Genomic DNA, 17,495 nt, shown 5'->3' on the forward strand with positions numbered 1-17,495 from the left:
AGAAGGACTGGACACCCACACTCTTGATTCATGAGCTTTACCCCCTGTTTGGTGTTCAGTTTCCATCATTATTACCTTCAGTATGTATGGTTCCTTTGCCCATGTTTTAGTGTCTTATACTATTATATATATATATATATATATATATATATATATATATATATATATATATATATATATATATATATATATATATATATATATATATATATCTATATCCATTTATTTATTCATTATTTTCTTAGTATTAATCATGTTAGATATTTCAAATTATTATTGGCTATTGGAGGTGGATGTATTGGCTGCCCTGCCCCCATATGTTACTATTTATTATCTCGTTTCCTGCTGGCTCTTGAACGTGTGATCTGAAGAAAGGGTTAATCCCCGAAATATGTAGCCCTACACTGTTCAAACTCCGGCATTTTTTCAAAGTCTCCTTTTCTCTCCTCCCCCTGCTCCTGTGTCACATCACTAGTCGATTGGAGCCCGCCCGTTTCCGTGTTGTTGGACGTTGCTGGTGAGAAGCTCTGTTGTCTGGAGACCCGGGAATCGTGGTGTTGTTGGCTCCCCCTGCTTTCACACCAGTAACACACCATCCCTCAGATCATCTGGGAACGGAGCCGGCATCTTCTTCCTGGGCTTTCTGTGATCCAGAGACCCCGGCTTATGCTTTGTCCCCCTACCCTGGCACTCCTTGGATATCTGGCCACGATCCTGGGCATTTACAACTGGATGGATGTCCACAGGCACCTCCGAACCCCTGGAGTGCCCGCAGCATCCTATTTCTTGCATCGGTGGAGGTGGTACAGCCAGCCATCCATCCAACAGGCTCCTGAGTGAGTGCCACAGCCACTGAGTGCAGCCGTCCACAGGGCATTTATTTATTACACATTGTTTGGCTGACTAACTTTCTTGCCTACACGGCTCCATCTTCTGTTTGACTTACTACATACTTTTTATATTTGCCAATAAACTATTATGATGAACACGGTTGTTACCCTTGATAATTCACCACTCTTTGGATCAGCGCTCCTCAAGTTGTTTTTATTTTCTACAGCTTTAAAGCTTAACCTGCAACAGACCTCAACATTAAATGGGGTGCACATGACTTACTATACAGAGCACTTTGATCCAAGTTTATTTATACAAAGTGTGTCTCATCAGCTTGCATTTATTGTAGAACCAGGGACCAGAGGAGAGGAAAAGTATGGTAATGTGTCTATCAGAGGAGCTGAAGACAAGCATTGGCTGGAAATGCGTTGGGTGGTGCCACTCACGTGAAGTCACATGTAAGTGACAAATGATTTTATATTGTTTTAAAAAAAAAAAAAACTTTAGGATGCTCTGATATTGTATTAATAAACAATATTACACTATGATACCGTGTTTTCCCTATTTAACTGGTATCATGTTACGACGAGAGCGGCCGAGTGTCTCCTAGCATCTGTATACTGCAAGTCCTGGATTAAGTGAAAACTGGAGACATTGGTGCGATTCATCTGATTACCCTGGTTGTGCTGATTGGGCCACTTTTTGTGTGTTTTTACACTCCCCTGGGTGAGTTTGCATTGCATGTGGCGGAAAATGGAGTGATTCAATATTGTCTGTCACCATCACGGGTGTACTTTTTTTGTGTTTACGGTATATGATTTACTACACTACGAGTTCTTTTTTGCAGATTATGGAATGATGTGGAGGAGGCATTAACAAACAGTACCAAGATTGGACTCCCTTTAAAGAATCATATTGGCACTTGTAGTGCACAAAGTGAGTGAGCTGTTCTCTTAGTTGAGACAGCATTCCTGGTGAGTGACCATTTCTACCATTTTCATACACATGAAGGAATATTGCACATTGTTTATGGACTATTTTTTATGGACTCTTTCTACTCATTGTGGGTCTTCACTAACGTTTTGACTGTCCATAGCAGGAATATTGTTCATAAGTCGTTTGTAGACCACATCACTATTAGCATTGCAATTTTATTTTTTTTAGTTTATTTGAAGTGTGTGTTTTTCCTCTATTGCAAGTGGCTAGAATTTGTCTAGCGCTGATCTTTTTTTCCCCCCCTTTACATTTTTCTACATTTTACATCTCCTTTACATTTTTTCGAGCAAAGGAAACATTTCCATGTCTGTGGCAAACTGAAATATAACCAGCACATATTAACCCCTTTACGACTGCCCAACACACATGGCGGCAAAAGAATGGCTTAATGATGTTCCACTGGGTGGCCGTTGTTTATGCACTCAAAGCACAAAGAATGAGCTGGTCCAGATAGCTCTCAGTCCAGGTTATAGATCGATGGGACTGGCTTCCAATAAGACCAACGTGTCAGTGGTCACATGATCACGGATCCTTCAACCTCACCTGGTGTTCCAAACTTTTTAAAGGCACACAAATAAAGACGGAAAAGAGTTAATCTCAGAAAACTAGAACAATCTTTTCTTTTAAAAAACACCAGTTTTTAGGAGCATACATTTGACAGCGTAAACAAAGTAACCTGCACCTTCCTTGGCAAGGAATACAGGAGACAGGACCCTGTCCAGCTTCCTACCAGAACATCCTATGTTTATTTATCGGCGTGCACCAAATCTACGGAACAAACTAGCCCCGAATGTTTTAAATCCTCCCAAGAGGACTCCCACTTTCTTGGATGTAAAAGGGTTCTTTTATTGTAGGAAGTGCAAAGCCTGCAAACGGACTAGAAATAATGTGAGGAAAGTAGAATACTTCACATCTTTTAGCACAGGTAAAGAGTATAAAATAGATAAGTTTATCACCTGCAAGTCCATCTTTGTCACGTACCTTATCGTTTACCCATGTGGGTTACAGTACGTTGGGCGTACTAAAAGAAATCTCTGCACACGTATTAATGAACATCTCACAAATATTAAAAACGGTTTTCCCTAACACAGTCTCTCTAACCATTTTGGAATCTACCACCAACAGGATCCTAGCTTGGCCAGATTTTTTGGGATTGACAGGCTGGATGCTGATTGGAGGGGAGGAAATATAGTTCAGAGATAAAATGAAACGGAATGGATTTACCGATTGGACACACTTACTCCGGCAGATATCAATGTCGATATTGATCTAAACTGCTATCTGTCTAATTACTGATTGTTTGGTTTCCTGTCCTTTCAGAATGTGAAGAGGCTGTCCATTTTGGTTTCATCTCTTTGTATTCACAATTTTTAATTTTAATTCTATCTTTAGGATATTTTACTTTATTTTTTAATTGATTAATACATTTACTTTTACTTTAATTAATGACATCTGACTTAATTGTGCAATCTGGCATCTATCCACAAGATGGCAGTTTGGATGTCGTTGTAATTTCTCAACAATTTTCATTGTATTTTGCTTTTTGGCCACAAGATGGCATTTATTTTTTTTTTTTCAATTTTGGTCTAACTCTCTGCTAGATGAGATGTCACCGGATTGGATGCCTCTATTGGCGATGTGTATTTAAGGAGGCGGCGTGCCCGTTCGTGCGATCCCTGATGACGTCAGAACGCACTGACGAAACTGGTCGGACGTAAACGAACGTGACACGCCACTACCGCTCGTAATTTGGTTTTCCTGCTTTTTTTGTTTGTTTGCCTGCATGAACCTATATGTGGGTAATATGGTTTTAAGCCCGTTTTTAGCCTATTAAATAATTTGGTTTACTTCACCAAGGGAGTTTTTTTATCCATTTTTTCCACATTCTTGACATCCATGGTCTTTGTGACCCATCTTGGGAAGTTTGGTTGCATGCATCCAAGTAGCCTCAGCATTAATCAAGACACCTGAGTTCCAGCACCTGAGTTCAAGCATTTGCACTTAGCTGTGACTGTGAGAAGTTCCGTTGGTTGTCCTCAAAGCATGTTTGACTTCTGTCATGGGAGTCACTTCCATCTGGTGAGTAGGCTGTGTGGCTGGTGATGGTGACTGAATACTGTTATTCGATGCTCTGCTGAACCCAAGGAAGATCTGCTCAGAAGCTTAACTTACTCAGAAGTTCTGTTTTATCATTATTGGAACGTTTTGATTTATGATTGATTCATTATAGTTTGAAATATGTTTCAAACACATATTTTGGAAACTATTTTTGGACTTATTTCTTTCAATTTTTCACCTGGTACATTTTGATTATTTTCACTATTCAGTAATTTATTTATTAATTTTTTCATTATGATGATTTAATGTTTCACTCAGCTGGTAGATATTATCACTGACAATATTTCACCATTTTCATGATTCTGTTTTCACATGAGAGTGATTTTGCACTTGCACTTTAAAAGGAGCGCGGTTTGTAATGAACTTTTAATTATTTTTTTACTTTTTCATTATTGTTATAACGTGCTGCTCCCCAATTAATTTAATTTTCCATATGCGCGAGTAGGTAGTTGTTACCATTTTTCAAATATTTGTATAAAATGCACATCTAAACTGAAGACCAACAGTGGCAAGAAACTTATTCTTAATGCACTAAGTTATTGCGCATTTATCTCTCCATGGTGCAGTAGCAGACATCAGTGGCGTAGTCGTTGGCACTTCTACCTTGCAGCTATGCATTCCTTACTTTGAATCCCAATGAGGACAATACATCTACACATTTCAGATGGTGAGAGTAAAAGCTGGGTTCTGGATGTGAAGATATTACATCATCCATGGCCTGCCAAAGTGGAAGGCCTTCAGGAAGACCCAAGAAAATAGAAGAGTTGAAGGGGAGCAGAAACTGCATTGTTGGGAGGAGGACTCTAGAAGGTATGTGTGTTTCATATTGGTTCAAATATGCTGTGCATACTTACAGATTATGGTAAGAATTTACAAAAAAAAAAAAAACCCAACTAATTGTACTCCCTATAAAATTCATTTGTTTACCTTTGGATTATACTACCTCCTAAAGAAGGATCAGACAAGGATAACCCAACCCCTCTTACTACCAGAATGCCTGTGTTTTGTAGAAAAGCTGATAGCAGAATCATAAAAAAACAGAGGGATGGGACCCCCAAATCTAAATGGACTCCAAGAAAAGGATTTTATGTCAAGCACAAAAATGTATTTTCTTTCTCAGTTACTGAGACACAAAGTCTTCACATTCAGGTAGTCAAAAGGGTGTAAGGGCAGCCCAGGTCCAGGCGCTGTAGGCTGAGGAAGTCTGCTTTCCAATTGTTTATGCCTGGGGTGTACATGGCGAACAAGGCAAGAACAGGAGATTCTGCCCAGGAGAAGATCCAATCTACCTCTCCTTCCTTGCTGCAGTGAGATTTGAGGTCCCTCAATTATGATTGATGTACTTCCCCACAGTGGTGAAGTCCAACCATCTGGGTCAATAACCTACCACCAGGATGGTTCAGCACTGCAAAAAGGCAGACAGATCATCTGAAGCTGAAGAGTTGATCAGGAGACGAGATTCCTCCAATGACCAAGTCTTCTAAACTGAGACGAGAGCCTCCATTACCTCCCCAAGACTCCTCTCCAGCCCAACAGGTTGGCATCTGTTGCAAAGGATCTTCCAAATGATGGGAAGGAGAGACTTCCCCAATTCCAGAATTAGATTTCCTAGAGACCAGACTAAGGACAATCTGATCCTCTGTGCCAAACAAATTGGTGCTTCCATGGACTTTACCAACTTGGCCCATGATGAAAGAATGTTGCATTGTAGAACTTAAGGGAAATTGGGCAATTAACTGCCTTGAAGGAGGCCAAAATCAGGTCCAAGACTTTAATGCAAAAGTGGAGAATCAGAGGACTCCTGGACTCAAGAGTTTGAATCTGAAGTCTGAACTTCCTCCTGTGGAAGAAACGCTCTGGCATGAGCTGTGTCAAGGACTAGTCCTAGATACTACAAACAATGAGCTCCTGCAGGTTCAGGAACCATCCAAATTAATGTAGTGTCTGGACAGTCAAATTCACATTGTTCCAACAGAGCTCACTCCGACTGATCCATCAACAGGTGGTCATTTAATGCTGGCCATAAAAATTATAGACCTTAGTTAGAAAATTTTAGTTTTAAGAACGTTTGTTCAAATTTCTAATCATTAGTGGGGGTCAAATCAACATTCATATTCAACCGCAGTCATGAAAAAATTCAAAGGAACGGAATGGAAAGTTTTTCCTCGAACAAATTTTCGAACAGCGCATGTGGTTTTCTTTCCGGAATTACATTCATTTTAAAAAGAAGTGAAGTGAATTTTTCAAACAATATTCATCCATTAATTGAAAGCGCAAAAATATGTTGTATAAATATTCTCATCTGAAAATCTATTAGTGAATGGCCAGCCAAATTATCCCACAATGGGAATGCCACGAGGGCATAGCAAGGCTAATTCTGAGGCCAGCACCATGGTGAACACTCAAGGTGCAGATAAGACGCCAAAGTGCAGGGCCACAAACTGGAAGTGTAGTGGTCCCACAGCAATGCATAGGAAAAGTAGATGCACTGGGAAACGCAGTGGTAAAATGTGACATGCAGGGACACAACTTTGATGTCCACAGAAACCAAAAAATGTCCCTGGTGAAGCGTGCTGATAACAGACATTAAGAGCGTGAACCCATTCTGTCACAGAACTGCAAATTAGGGGCACACATTCACCTGCAGCAGAAGGTTGGTTTGAGGCTTTGGCATACTAAGACCCAGACTTTGAAGCAGGACAAGGAGCCAAGATTGGAGAGTCTGGACATGGAGAGAATGGTGGCAGTGGGGAAATTAAATGGATGTTTAACAGATATAAAAAAGGAGAAAAATTTGCTGTTCCCACCAGCAACATTTATGAAAATGGCATTAAAAGCAGATCCAAAGAGACATTGAGGTTGATTTACAAAAACTGAAGAGTGCAAAATCTGGTGCAGCTCTACATAGAAACCAGTCAGCTTACAGGTTTCTTTGTCAACTCTTAATTCAACAAACCAAAGTTAAAAGTTGATTGGCTACCATGCACAGCTCCACCAGATTTTGCAGTCTCCAGGCTTAGTAAATCAACCCCATTGTCTCTTGAAGGCCATGCTATTCAGACACTTATGGGATGTGTTTTCACAGATCAATGCTTTAACCAAATTGTCCTATGCATATGTACTGACAGAAAACCATATAAGAAATGAGTCCGGAAACTTAGCAACAGTAACAACTGAAGTTCATAGCTACAGCCATTTGCTCTATGCTTTCTATAATCAAAGGACCACCTGCAGTATTGGCAAGATCTCATTTAAAGGATTTTATCCCTTAAATGAAACCAGTCATTCATGGTTTGGGACAGTAAAGTCACAGCTAAAATGGGCTTAAGAGCCAGGTAGAACAGAATTTAGAAAGGGCCTACAGCTGCTTATTACTCTGGCCCTTAAACATAGGTGCATCCTCCAATGAAAGGTAGTCTCTTTGTCAAGACTCAACACTGACAAAATCAAAGTGGGCGCAGACCTCTTTTGTACAAAATCCTGTCTAAACGAGTACAAAACTAAAAAGTGCCTGGGGGGAGAAAGCAGTATGTCAGGGTGTTACCTACAGAGAAAGGAACTATGTGTGCAATGGGAACATTTTTGTGGCCTTAGGGGCTCTAAAGACTGGAAACCGCACTGGTAGAAACAAGCTGATCTCGTTTCAGACTGGTGTGCATTGTATTGAGTAGCATCGGGAAGACTGTTCCTTGATGCTATGAAATGGGAAAGGGCAGGAAACCACACGTGCACTGCGCTACACTGGGGAACAGGACTTTTAAATGCAGTTTAGGCAACTCCTGGTGCTTGGTCCGACTAGCCTATTCACTGAGTCTACAGGCAAGAACTGAAACAAAGCAAGCTGAATTGGACCTGTGCTATCAGAACAAAGTCTTGAAAATCGCCCTATGTTGAACCCAGTGACTGAAAATTGCTTACAGGCTATCCCTGCAACAACCAGCCCAGCTAGGTCTGGATGTAGCACATCAAAAACCAGCCTGAAGATGGCCATGGATGCAATGGAAAAGAAATAACTACAGCAGCAATGTAGAGAAAAGTATTTAAGAAAAAAAAAAAATCTTGAAAGCATTAACAAAAAACACACATAAAAAACAGTTCTCTCAGCAAGACAATGCTGCGGAGTGGCATTGCATCATTACATGCTTTCCTCTTACCACCAGAAGAAGCAATGGGCACAGGGTGCTACAAAAGGATGGATAGGCAGAAAAAGGTTACTGTTATGAAGCAGGAGGATTGTTTCATTTTACTTACTGTGAACATTCAGAAGTTTTTCCTTTGTTCTGATAGTCCATAATACACTGAATTAGGTGATTATTTTCATCCAACATCTGTAAAGCAAAGTTGTAAATTTAACATCTGTAAACGTACATGAAAAAAGAACACAAAAACTATAACCTATGAAATACCATTTGCAAATACTGTTACAGGACACTGACACATTGGGGCACTTTCACACTGGGGCGGGGGTAAAGTGCTGCTATTTTTAGCGGTGCTTTACCGTCATTTTAGCTGCGCTTTTCGGGCACTAGCGGGCGCTTTTAACCCCCGCTAGTGGCCGATGAAGGGGTTAATAGCGCCCGCAAAGCGCCACTGTGCTTTTCAGGCGCTGCTCATTGATTTCAATAGACAGGGCCCTTTAGGAGCGGTGTATACACCGCTCCTAAAGAGCCCAAAAGATGCCGCTTGCAGGATTTTTTTTTTTTTTTTTTTTTAACGTCCCGCAAGCGAACCGCTCCAGTGTGAAAGCACCTGGGTTTTCACACTGAAGTGACAGGAGAGGTGCTTTACAGGCGCTATTTTTAGCGTTAAAACACCTGTAAAGCGCCTCAGTGTGAAAGTGGCCTAAATGTGCATTACATCAAGACAGTCCCATTCATATGCCATCATACCAAAGATCATCCAAAAACTGACACAAGCAAATGTTTTTCAATGCTGCACATTGTCATGATGAGTTGTGGTACGTTGTAGCATGGGTACACTGCCCACTACTATATTCAAAATAGACACGCAAAACAGCGCGCATGCTTGAGCAGCCACACAGCATGCAGCACACTTTTTTTACTGGAAAAACCACTAATTTGGGTAAAATTTTATAATAAAAAAAAAATATAAGATGGAGCACCCCAATGCTGTCACTACACATACTTCAGAAGGTAGTCAAACTTCATACTCGAATTAACATTTAATGGAAGGTAGAACTTGGGCAAGCCTATCCAACAATGCAAAGCTAATCCACAATTTAATAATACATACTTTTTGGGAGATACAGGCACCGCACTGTGAAATCCAAAAAGTAGAAGCAAGACGTGCCGGTGCATTTTAAGCTCCCTGTTTAACCACTTGCCGACCAGCTCCTGTACATATACAGCGGCAGGATGGCTCTCCTGCGCAAATCACTGTATATGTACGGTGGCTCCTTTAAGAGCCATAGCAGGCGTGCACGCTGCGGAGACCCGATGCACGTGGCTGGCGGGCGCAATCGCGAGAGCCAGAACGGGGATTTGTGTGTGTTCTCAATCCAATTTGACAGAGCTTGAGCTATTTTGCAAAGAAGAATGGGCAAAAATGTCACTCTCTAGATGTACAAAGCTGGTAGAGACATCCCCAAAAAGACTTGCAGCTGTAATTGCAATGAAAGGTGGGTCTGCAAAAGTATTGACTCAGGGGGGCTGAATACAGATGCACGCCACACTCTTCACATATTTGTAAAAAAAAAAAAAAAAAAAAAAAAAAAAAAAAAAAAATTGAAAACCATTTATCATTTTCCTTCTACTTCACAATTATGTGTCACTTTGTGTTGGTCCATCACATAAAATCCCAATAAAATACATGTATGTTTTTGGTTGTAACATGACAAAATGTGGAAACGTTCAAGGCACTGTAAACCACAACATTTCTGCCTTATATTCTCAGTGCTCTGAGAGCTGTCATCACAGGGCCAGCACACAAAAACTTGAGTTATTACCAGATTACACTTCTTCCATGAATCTTCCAGGATAGTTTACTGGAGAGAAGGCTCTACTCACAAGATCAGAATTTTAAAAAAGTTTCTATAAGCCATTTCATTCAGTTAACTGCAAGATGACTAACAAACCTTAACTGAGAAGTTTTTTTTTTATTTTCTTTTGAAAAAACTCAATGTATTATACTCAACAAGGTGGATGCTGCATCTGTCCCCTGCAGCTTCTAAGACTGAGAACTGATGCAAAGACCACGGATCGCTCGGTTCTCAGTCTTCACTGGAGCAAAGAGCGGGGGACTGTCAGTCACTAGCTCTCTGCTCTGCCCCTATATTGCTCACTGGAGCACTGGGCTGTGCAGGGGGTGGGAGCAGCAGACTCAGGATCGACCCACAACCTGGACTGAGCGACATCAGCTGACAGCGGGTCACAGGATTGCAGAACGAAGGACACGCCTGTGATTCGCAGAAGTATGGCCAAATTAGCTTAGGCCATACTTCTCCTTTAATCAAGAAAAACAAGATAGGCACAAGGGTAGGATGCTAACCATCCTGAGAAATAATGGAAAATGAATTGTTTGGTATGAGCTCAATTTAGCTCAAATCATTCGCCAGGATAGTTTATTAGAAAGACTAGCAAGATGTTAGCTAGAGTAGGATCACTGCCTGAATCACTTTCTTCCTAAAAGGCTTGATCTTGACTAGATAGAAGGTTGATCTTCTAGTGCTTCACTAAATCCTACTATCCTTTACAGACAAGGAAGCTGACTAACAAACTTGACTGGCCTGCACAGAGTCCTGATCTCAACCCGATAGTAGATCTTTGGGATGAATTAGAGAGGAGACTGCGAGCCTAGCCTTCTCGTCCAGCATCAGTGCCTGACCTCACAAATGTGCTTCCAGAAGAATGGCCAAACATTCCTATAGACACACACCTAAACTTTGTGGAGAGCCTTCCCAGAAGAGTTGAAGCTGTTATAGCTGCCAAGGGTGGGCCAACTCAATATTCAACTCTACGGACTAAGACTGGGATGCCATTAAAGTTCATGTGCGTGTAAAGGCAAGTGTCACAGTACTTTTGACAATATAGTGTATTTTCTAAGCAGGCACCCTATAGAATAAAAAATAGTGGTAGTTTCAATATTTTGTTTCTCATAAGATATTACTGCAAATATCGAGGAAACACAAAATTCAGTAAAAAAAAAAAAAAAATTAAAAAAAAATTAAATTTTCAGCTTTCATCGCTGTCACACTTTGAATGACAATTGTGCGGTCATGCTACACTGTACCCAAATTTATTTTTTATCATTTTTTTCACACAAATAGAGCTTTCTTTTGGTGGTATTTAATCACTACTGGGGTTTTTATTTTTTGCTAAAACAAACAGAAAGAGACCACATATTGTTATAAAATTTTGCAAACAAGTCATTTTCTCCTTCATTGTGCGCTGATGAGGCAGCACTGATGGTGAGGCACTAATGGGCACTGTTTGGCACAGATGAGGCTGTGGCTCTCCGCGTTCGGAACCGATGTCCCTCTGACAGGTGATCTGGGCTTTTTTTCTCCTCACGCCGACGGCCCCTTACTCCAATCTATGATCAGCCGAGTCTCATTGACTCGCTGAACACAGAGCGCGCCGCACGCGCCCCGCAGGGGGTGCGCAGGCAGCTCATGCACGGAAGCATGTACATGGACTCCCTCCCGGCAATTAAGGCCTGTGGTGTAACCGTCTTGGCTATAGCGTGGGCGTGAAGGGGTTAAAGAAGCAAATAGGTCATTTTGAAATGTATGGCAGTAACACATCTCAAAAAAGTTGGGACAGAACCAGGTTTACCAGGGTATAGCATCCCCTTTTCTTTTACCAACACTCTGTAAAACAACTGGGAACCGAGGAGACCCTTTTGTAGAAGTTTTTAGAGAGGAACGTTGTCCCATTCTTGTGTGATGTAGGAAGGAATCTAACTGCTCGACAGTCCCGAGTCTTTGAAAGTATTGGGTACATCTTGAAATGTTCATATTTTTAATTAGTTAAAGGTCTGGACTGCAGGTAGGCCTGCTGAGCATTCAGGACTCGAACAGCCATAGATGCAGTTTAGTATTGTCCTGCAGAAACATGCAAGGCCTTCCCTGAAAATTACATTGTTTGGATGGGAGCATATGCTGCTCTAAAACCTACATATATCTTTTAGGATTGACGGTGCCTTTCCAGATGTGCAAGCTGCCCATTCCATACACACTAATGTACCCCTATACCAGTGATGGCGAACCTTGGCACCCCAGATGTTTTGGAACTACATTTCCCATGATACTCATGCACTCTGCAGTGTAGTTGAGCATCATGGGAAATGTAGTTCCAAGACAGATGGGGTGCCAAGGTTCGCCATCACTGCCCTATACCATCAGAGATGCAGGCTTTTGAAATGAGCATTGATAACAAGCCAGAAAGCCCCTCTCCTTAGGCTCAGTTGACACCTGAGTGATTCGAATCGCGGGCGGATAAATCACACGGTGCGATGCTGTTGCTCAAAAGAAGCTCCTGCACCACGATTTATCACGTGGCAAAACACCACCGGGATTGAGGTGCCATTAAGAAGTAAAGGTATCGCACAAGCATCTCCCGATTTGGAGTTCAAATTGCGATTCCACTCGCGTTTTGGTTCGCTTAGGTGTGAATGGAGCCAAATTCTTTGAGAAAAGAATGCCAAACATTGATTGTTCTGACCACAGAACAGTTTTCCAATTTGCATCAGACCATTTTAAATTAAATTTGGCTCAGAAAAGATGGCAACGTTTCTGGATCATGTTCAGATGTGGCTTCTTCTTTGCATGATAGAGCTTTAGTTTTCATTTTTAGGTGGCACGGTGAACTGTGTTCGAGGAGAGCGATTTTTGGAAGTATTCTGAGTCCATAAAGTAATGTCCACCACAGAATCATGCCCGTTTTTAAAGGAGAACTACAGGTTTGGGGTTTTTTCCCCTAATCATACTCACCTAGGTGGATGCAGCATCGCTTCAATGCTGCTGCATCTGTCCCCCAGCGTCTCTGCACTGAGAAACAAGCCATCGAACATCGCTCGGTTCTCACAGCTCCCAGAGAGGAGAGCTGCTGACTGTTAATCAGCAGCTCTCCTGCTCTGCTCCTCCATGCTCACTAGATCACATTGTCTGATTTTTGAAAGAATTTATTTGCAAATTATGGTGGAAAATAAATATTTTGTCAATATCAAAAGTTCATCTTAATACTTTTGTTATATATCCTTTGTTGGCAATGACAGAGGTCAAACGTTTTCTGTAAGTCTTCACAAGGTTGTCACACACTGTTGCTGGTATGTTAGCCCATTCCTCCATGCAGATCTCCTCTAGAGATGTTTTGGGGCTGTCGCTGGGCAACACGGACTTTCAACTCCCTCCAAAGGTTTTCTTTGGGGTTGAGATCTGGAGAATGGCAAGGCCACTTCAGGACCTTGAAATGCTTCTTACGAAGCCACTCCTTCATTGCAGTGTGTTTGGGATCATTGTCATGCTGAAAGACCCAGCCATCTTCAATGCCCTTGCTGATGGGAGGAGGTTTGCACTCAAAATCTCACGATACATGGCCCCATTCATTCTTTCATGTACACGGATCAGTCGTCCTGTTCCCTTTGCAGAGAAACAGCCCCAAAGCATGATGTTGCCACCCCCATGCTTCACAGTAGGTATGGTGTTCTTTGGCTGCAACTCAGCATTCTCTCTTCTCCAAACACGACGAGTTGTGTTTCTACCAAACAGTTCTACTTTGGTTTCATCTGACCATATGACATTCTCCCAATCCTCTTCTGGATCATCCAAATGCTCTCTAGCAAACCTCAGACGGGCCCGGACATGTACTGGCTTAAGCAGGGGGACACGTCTGGCACTGCAGGATCTGAGTCCCTGGCGGCATAGTGCGTTACTGATGGTAGCCTTTGTTATGTTGGTCCCAGCTCTCTGCAGGTCATTCACTAGGTCTCGTGTGGTTCTGGGATTTTTGATCACCGTTCTTGTGATCATTTTGACCCCACGGGGTGAGATCTTTCATGGAGCCCCAGATCGAGGGAGATTATCAGTGGTCTTGTATGTCTTCCATTTTATAAGTATTGCTCCCACATTTGATTTCTTCACACCAAGCTGTTTGCCTATTGCAGATTCAGTCTTCCCAGCCTGGTGCAGGTCTACAATTTTGTTTCTGGTGTCCTTCGATGGCTCTTTGGTCTTCACCATAGTGGAGTTTGGAGTGTGACTGTTTGAGGTTGTGGACAGGTGTCTTTTATACTGATAACAAGTTCAAATTGGTGCCATTAATACAGGTAATGAATGGAGGACAGAGGAGCCTCTAAGAAGATACAGGTCTGTGAGAGCCAGAAATCTTGCTTGTTTGTAGGTGACCAAATACTTATTTTCCACCATAATTTGTAAATAAATTCTTTCAAAAATCAGACAATGTGATTGTCTGGATTTGTTTCCAAATTTTGTCTTGGTGGATGACTAAAAATACTTTTTTGCCTCACTGTATATTTCCTTCCAAGACCTCCTACTCTCTAGCTCCCTCATCACCTCCTCCCATATCCGCCTCCAGGACTTCTCCCGAGCCTCGCCCACCCTCTGGAATTCGCTACCCCAATCTGTCAGAAGGTCTCCAAATTTATCCACTTTTAGGCGATCCCTGAAAACCTTCCTCTTCAGAGAAGCCTATCCTGCCTCCATCTAACAACTGCACTATTTTCTCCATTAGCTCATGCCCCACAGCTATTACCCTTTTGTATAACCTGACCCTCCCTCCTAGATTGTAAGCCCTAACGAGCAGGGCTCTGATTCGCTACTGTATTGTAATTGTACTGTCTACCCTAATGTTGTAAAGCGCTGCGTAAACTGTCGGAGTTAAATAAATCCTACATAATAATAATTTTTTTTTATATATCTATATACATATACACACACACACACATCCACGGAGGTTTATTGGAAGCACTTAATACTTCATGTTCCGGAAAAAGATATGCGAGCTGGAAATCCTGCTGATATATTATATTGAGCGCATATGACTCTGTAATAGAGTTCTGTAATTCTGGTAAGAGTCCATTTCACATTAGGTGGTGTATTTCGCTCACTTATATTTCCCGAGCACTGGACTTCACATTATATGAATTATTTCTTGGACAGTTATGTCTCTAACACAGCTTTTTTTGCACTACTGATTTATTAATTCATGGACTATATTTGTTTTATAAGCACTGCATTTTTTAGTATGTTTTGTTATACTCCACAGCACATCCAACTGTTATGATTTTGTCAGCATGTTTTCTCTCCACTTTTGCACACTAATTGCATCTATAGTCTAATCTAGTTTCTAATGTAGTAGATGGCTGTGTATTGTTGTAGGCTTGTGTTGTTATTAATTATCAGAGCGCACCTCACCAGCGCTGTCATTTACAACACCAGAAGCTACTCCTCTGAAAAGTAAGCGGTTTTAGGTCTGGGATTGAGCTCGGGATCGGTTTAGTATAATAAAGGCAGCAGAAGAGGGCTGCATATGTTGATCCGGACAATACTTAGAGGAGGCGGGAGCTGAACGGGTTCAGTCTGTACCATCTGAAACCTCCCCCCTTCCCCCACATGTGCTGCAGAGACAGGGATCTGTCTCCTTTTTCATCAGATAGTGGTGGTCCAAGGTGTTCGACCATGCTGCTAAGCAGACACTGGACAGACTTGAATGAGAAGTGCTATATACACTGGGGTACTTAGGCTGGCCATAGATGATACGATTTTCTTTCCTTCCACTATGGGTGAAAGGAAATTAAAATCACTCTATTCCCCCATTAACACAGTCAGTGTTAATGGGGAAATGCCTCCAGCTGCGCTGTTGTATCCTGCCATTAGGGGGCACGGGCAGCACTTCCAGCCGATACAATACAATGGTAACTGCTAGCAGCCATAGCAGATGGCAGTAGCCATATGTAGAAAAATACAACATGCTGGCTGTACCCAAGTTGACTGATTAACTTGGGTAGAATCAGCCTGCCCATAGATGGGTTGAAATTCGGATGGTCCTGGCTGAACTGGCCAAATTTCAATCCATGTATGGCCGGCTTCAAAAGCAGAACTAAACCCTCTATCGTTTGCAGCCAAGGAAGCTGCCGTGTTGACCTCTGATCTTAAAATTCCACAATGCTGCACATGTGATCAATTATGACTCCAGCCATTGGATGGTTTGACAGTCTGGATGAGAGCACAGGGTGGAATGTACATTTTTGAAACTTAAAATCAATGCGTTTAGTCCCACTTTAACAAGACCTCTTCTGGTTATAGCTCGCTTTAACCACTTCAATACTGCACATTTTCACCTCCTTCCTGCCCAGACCAAATTTTCAGATTTCAGCGCTGTCACGCTTTTGAATGACAATTACTCAGTCACACAACACTATACCCATACGAAATTTTTATTTTTTGGAGGCAGATACAGCTTTATTTTGGTGTTATTTAAATCACCACTGGGTTTTTTATTTTTGCTAAACAAAACGAAAAATTTTTTTGGGAAAAAATTAAATTTTTTTAGGTTTGGTTATACACTTTTAAGAAGGTAATTTTTCTTCTTGATTGATGAGGCTGCACTGATTATCAGTGTAAACAATGTAGTCCATGTGCCCCATGAACAAGCTCCAAGAGGTGGAGCGAAACTTGTTGGGGGCATGGCCTGGCAGGAGTCCAGGCTGAGGTTGTCATTCCACTACTCATCACCTACATGGATGTGCGGCGCCAGGGATCTCCTCCTCTCTCTCTCTCTCCAGCCACCACAGCAGCCAGGACGAGCTCCACTCCTGTAGCAGTGGATGCTTTCATCTTCCACACCACTCCCAAACCACCTGAGCGGCACACCATTCCGTCTAATACTCACTGTGCCCTGCCACACTTGCTGCTCTCCTTTCCTCACATGTTGTCTCTGTATAAGGAAAGGATTGCTGATAAATGGCAAGTCTGTTTACATGTGACTGGACCTTTACCACAATCTGTGATCAGTTGTGTCCAAAAGGACGAATCGGAGTGTGCCTGTGGAAGGATGTCCATGGACATCCTCCCAGAACTGGAGAGCTGTCTTCCGGCCATAGCGTGGGCAGGAAGCCATTAATGGAGAAGTACAGCCAAAGCTCATTTGGCTGTACATCTCCTATGGATCACCAGAGGGCAGTTCGTTATGCACTCCTGTGACCCAGTTTCAGCAGAGATCGGGCTGAAGTCCACTCTCTGCTGACGTCACAGAAGTCAGAGGTTGGACCACGGAGTCGGGATCTACCAGATCCCTGGACCGACACCCGGCTCAGCCTCTCAGTGAGCCTGAGCCGGCCAGCCGCCCCTCCACAGCCCAGCTCTCCAGTGAGTTAGGAGGGGGACAGAGCAGAGACCAGTGACTGCCAGTCTACAGCTCTCTGCTCGGGGAGCTGTGAGAGGATCGGTGCCGTTTGATTGCTCGGTTCTCAGTGCAGAGGCGTCCTGGGACAGATGCAGCATCTAAGCAAGTATTAATCTTATTTTAAAAAAAGAAAAACAGACTTTTTGTTTAAACCTATTGCAGGATCTG

At 42.3% G+C, this 17,495-nt stretch overlaps 1 protein-coding gene across 3 annotated transcripts in view; it reads right to left on the reverse strand.

Moving 5' to 3' along the window:
- SS18 (SS18 subunit of BAF chromatin remodeling complex) overlaps positions 1 to 17,495 on the reverse strand; it is a 92,677-nt gene that overhangs the window by 63,680 nt on the left and 11,502 nt on the right. For all 3 annotated transcript variants that reach the window (XM_073631500.1, XM_073631502.1, XM_073631503.1), the window contains exon 2: positions 8,197 to 8,273. In XM_073631500.1, coding sequence (XP_073487601.1) covers positions 8,197 to 8,273 — 77 coding nt within the window. The remainder of the gene's footprint in view (positions 1 to 8,196; positions 8,274 to 17,495) is intronic.

Source organism: Aquarana catesbeiana, linkage group LG05 (genome assembly GCF_042186555.1).
Source record: "Aquarana catesbeiana isolate 2022-GZ linkage group LG05, ASM4218655v1, whole genome shotgun sequence".
Lineage (NCBI taxonomy): Eukaryota > Metazoa > Chordata > Amphibia > Anura > Ranidae > Aquarana > Aquarana catesbeiana.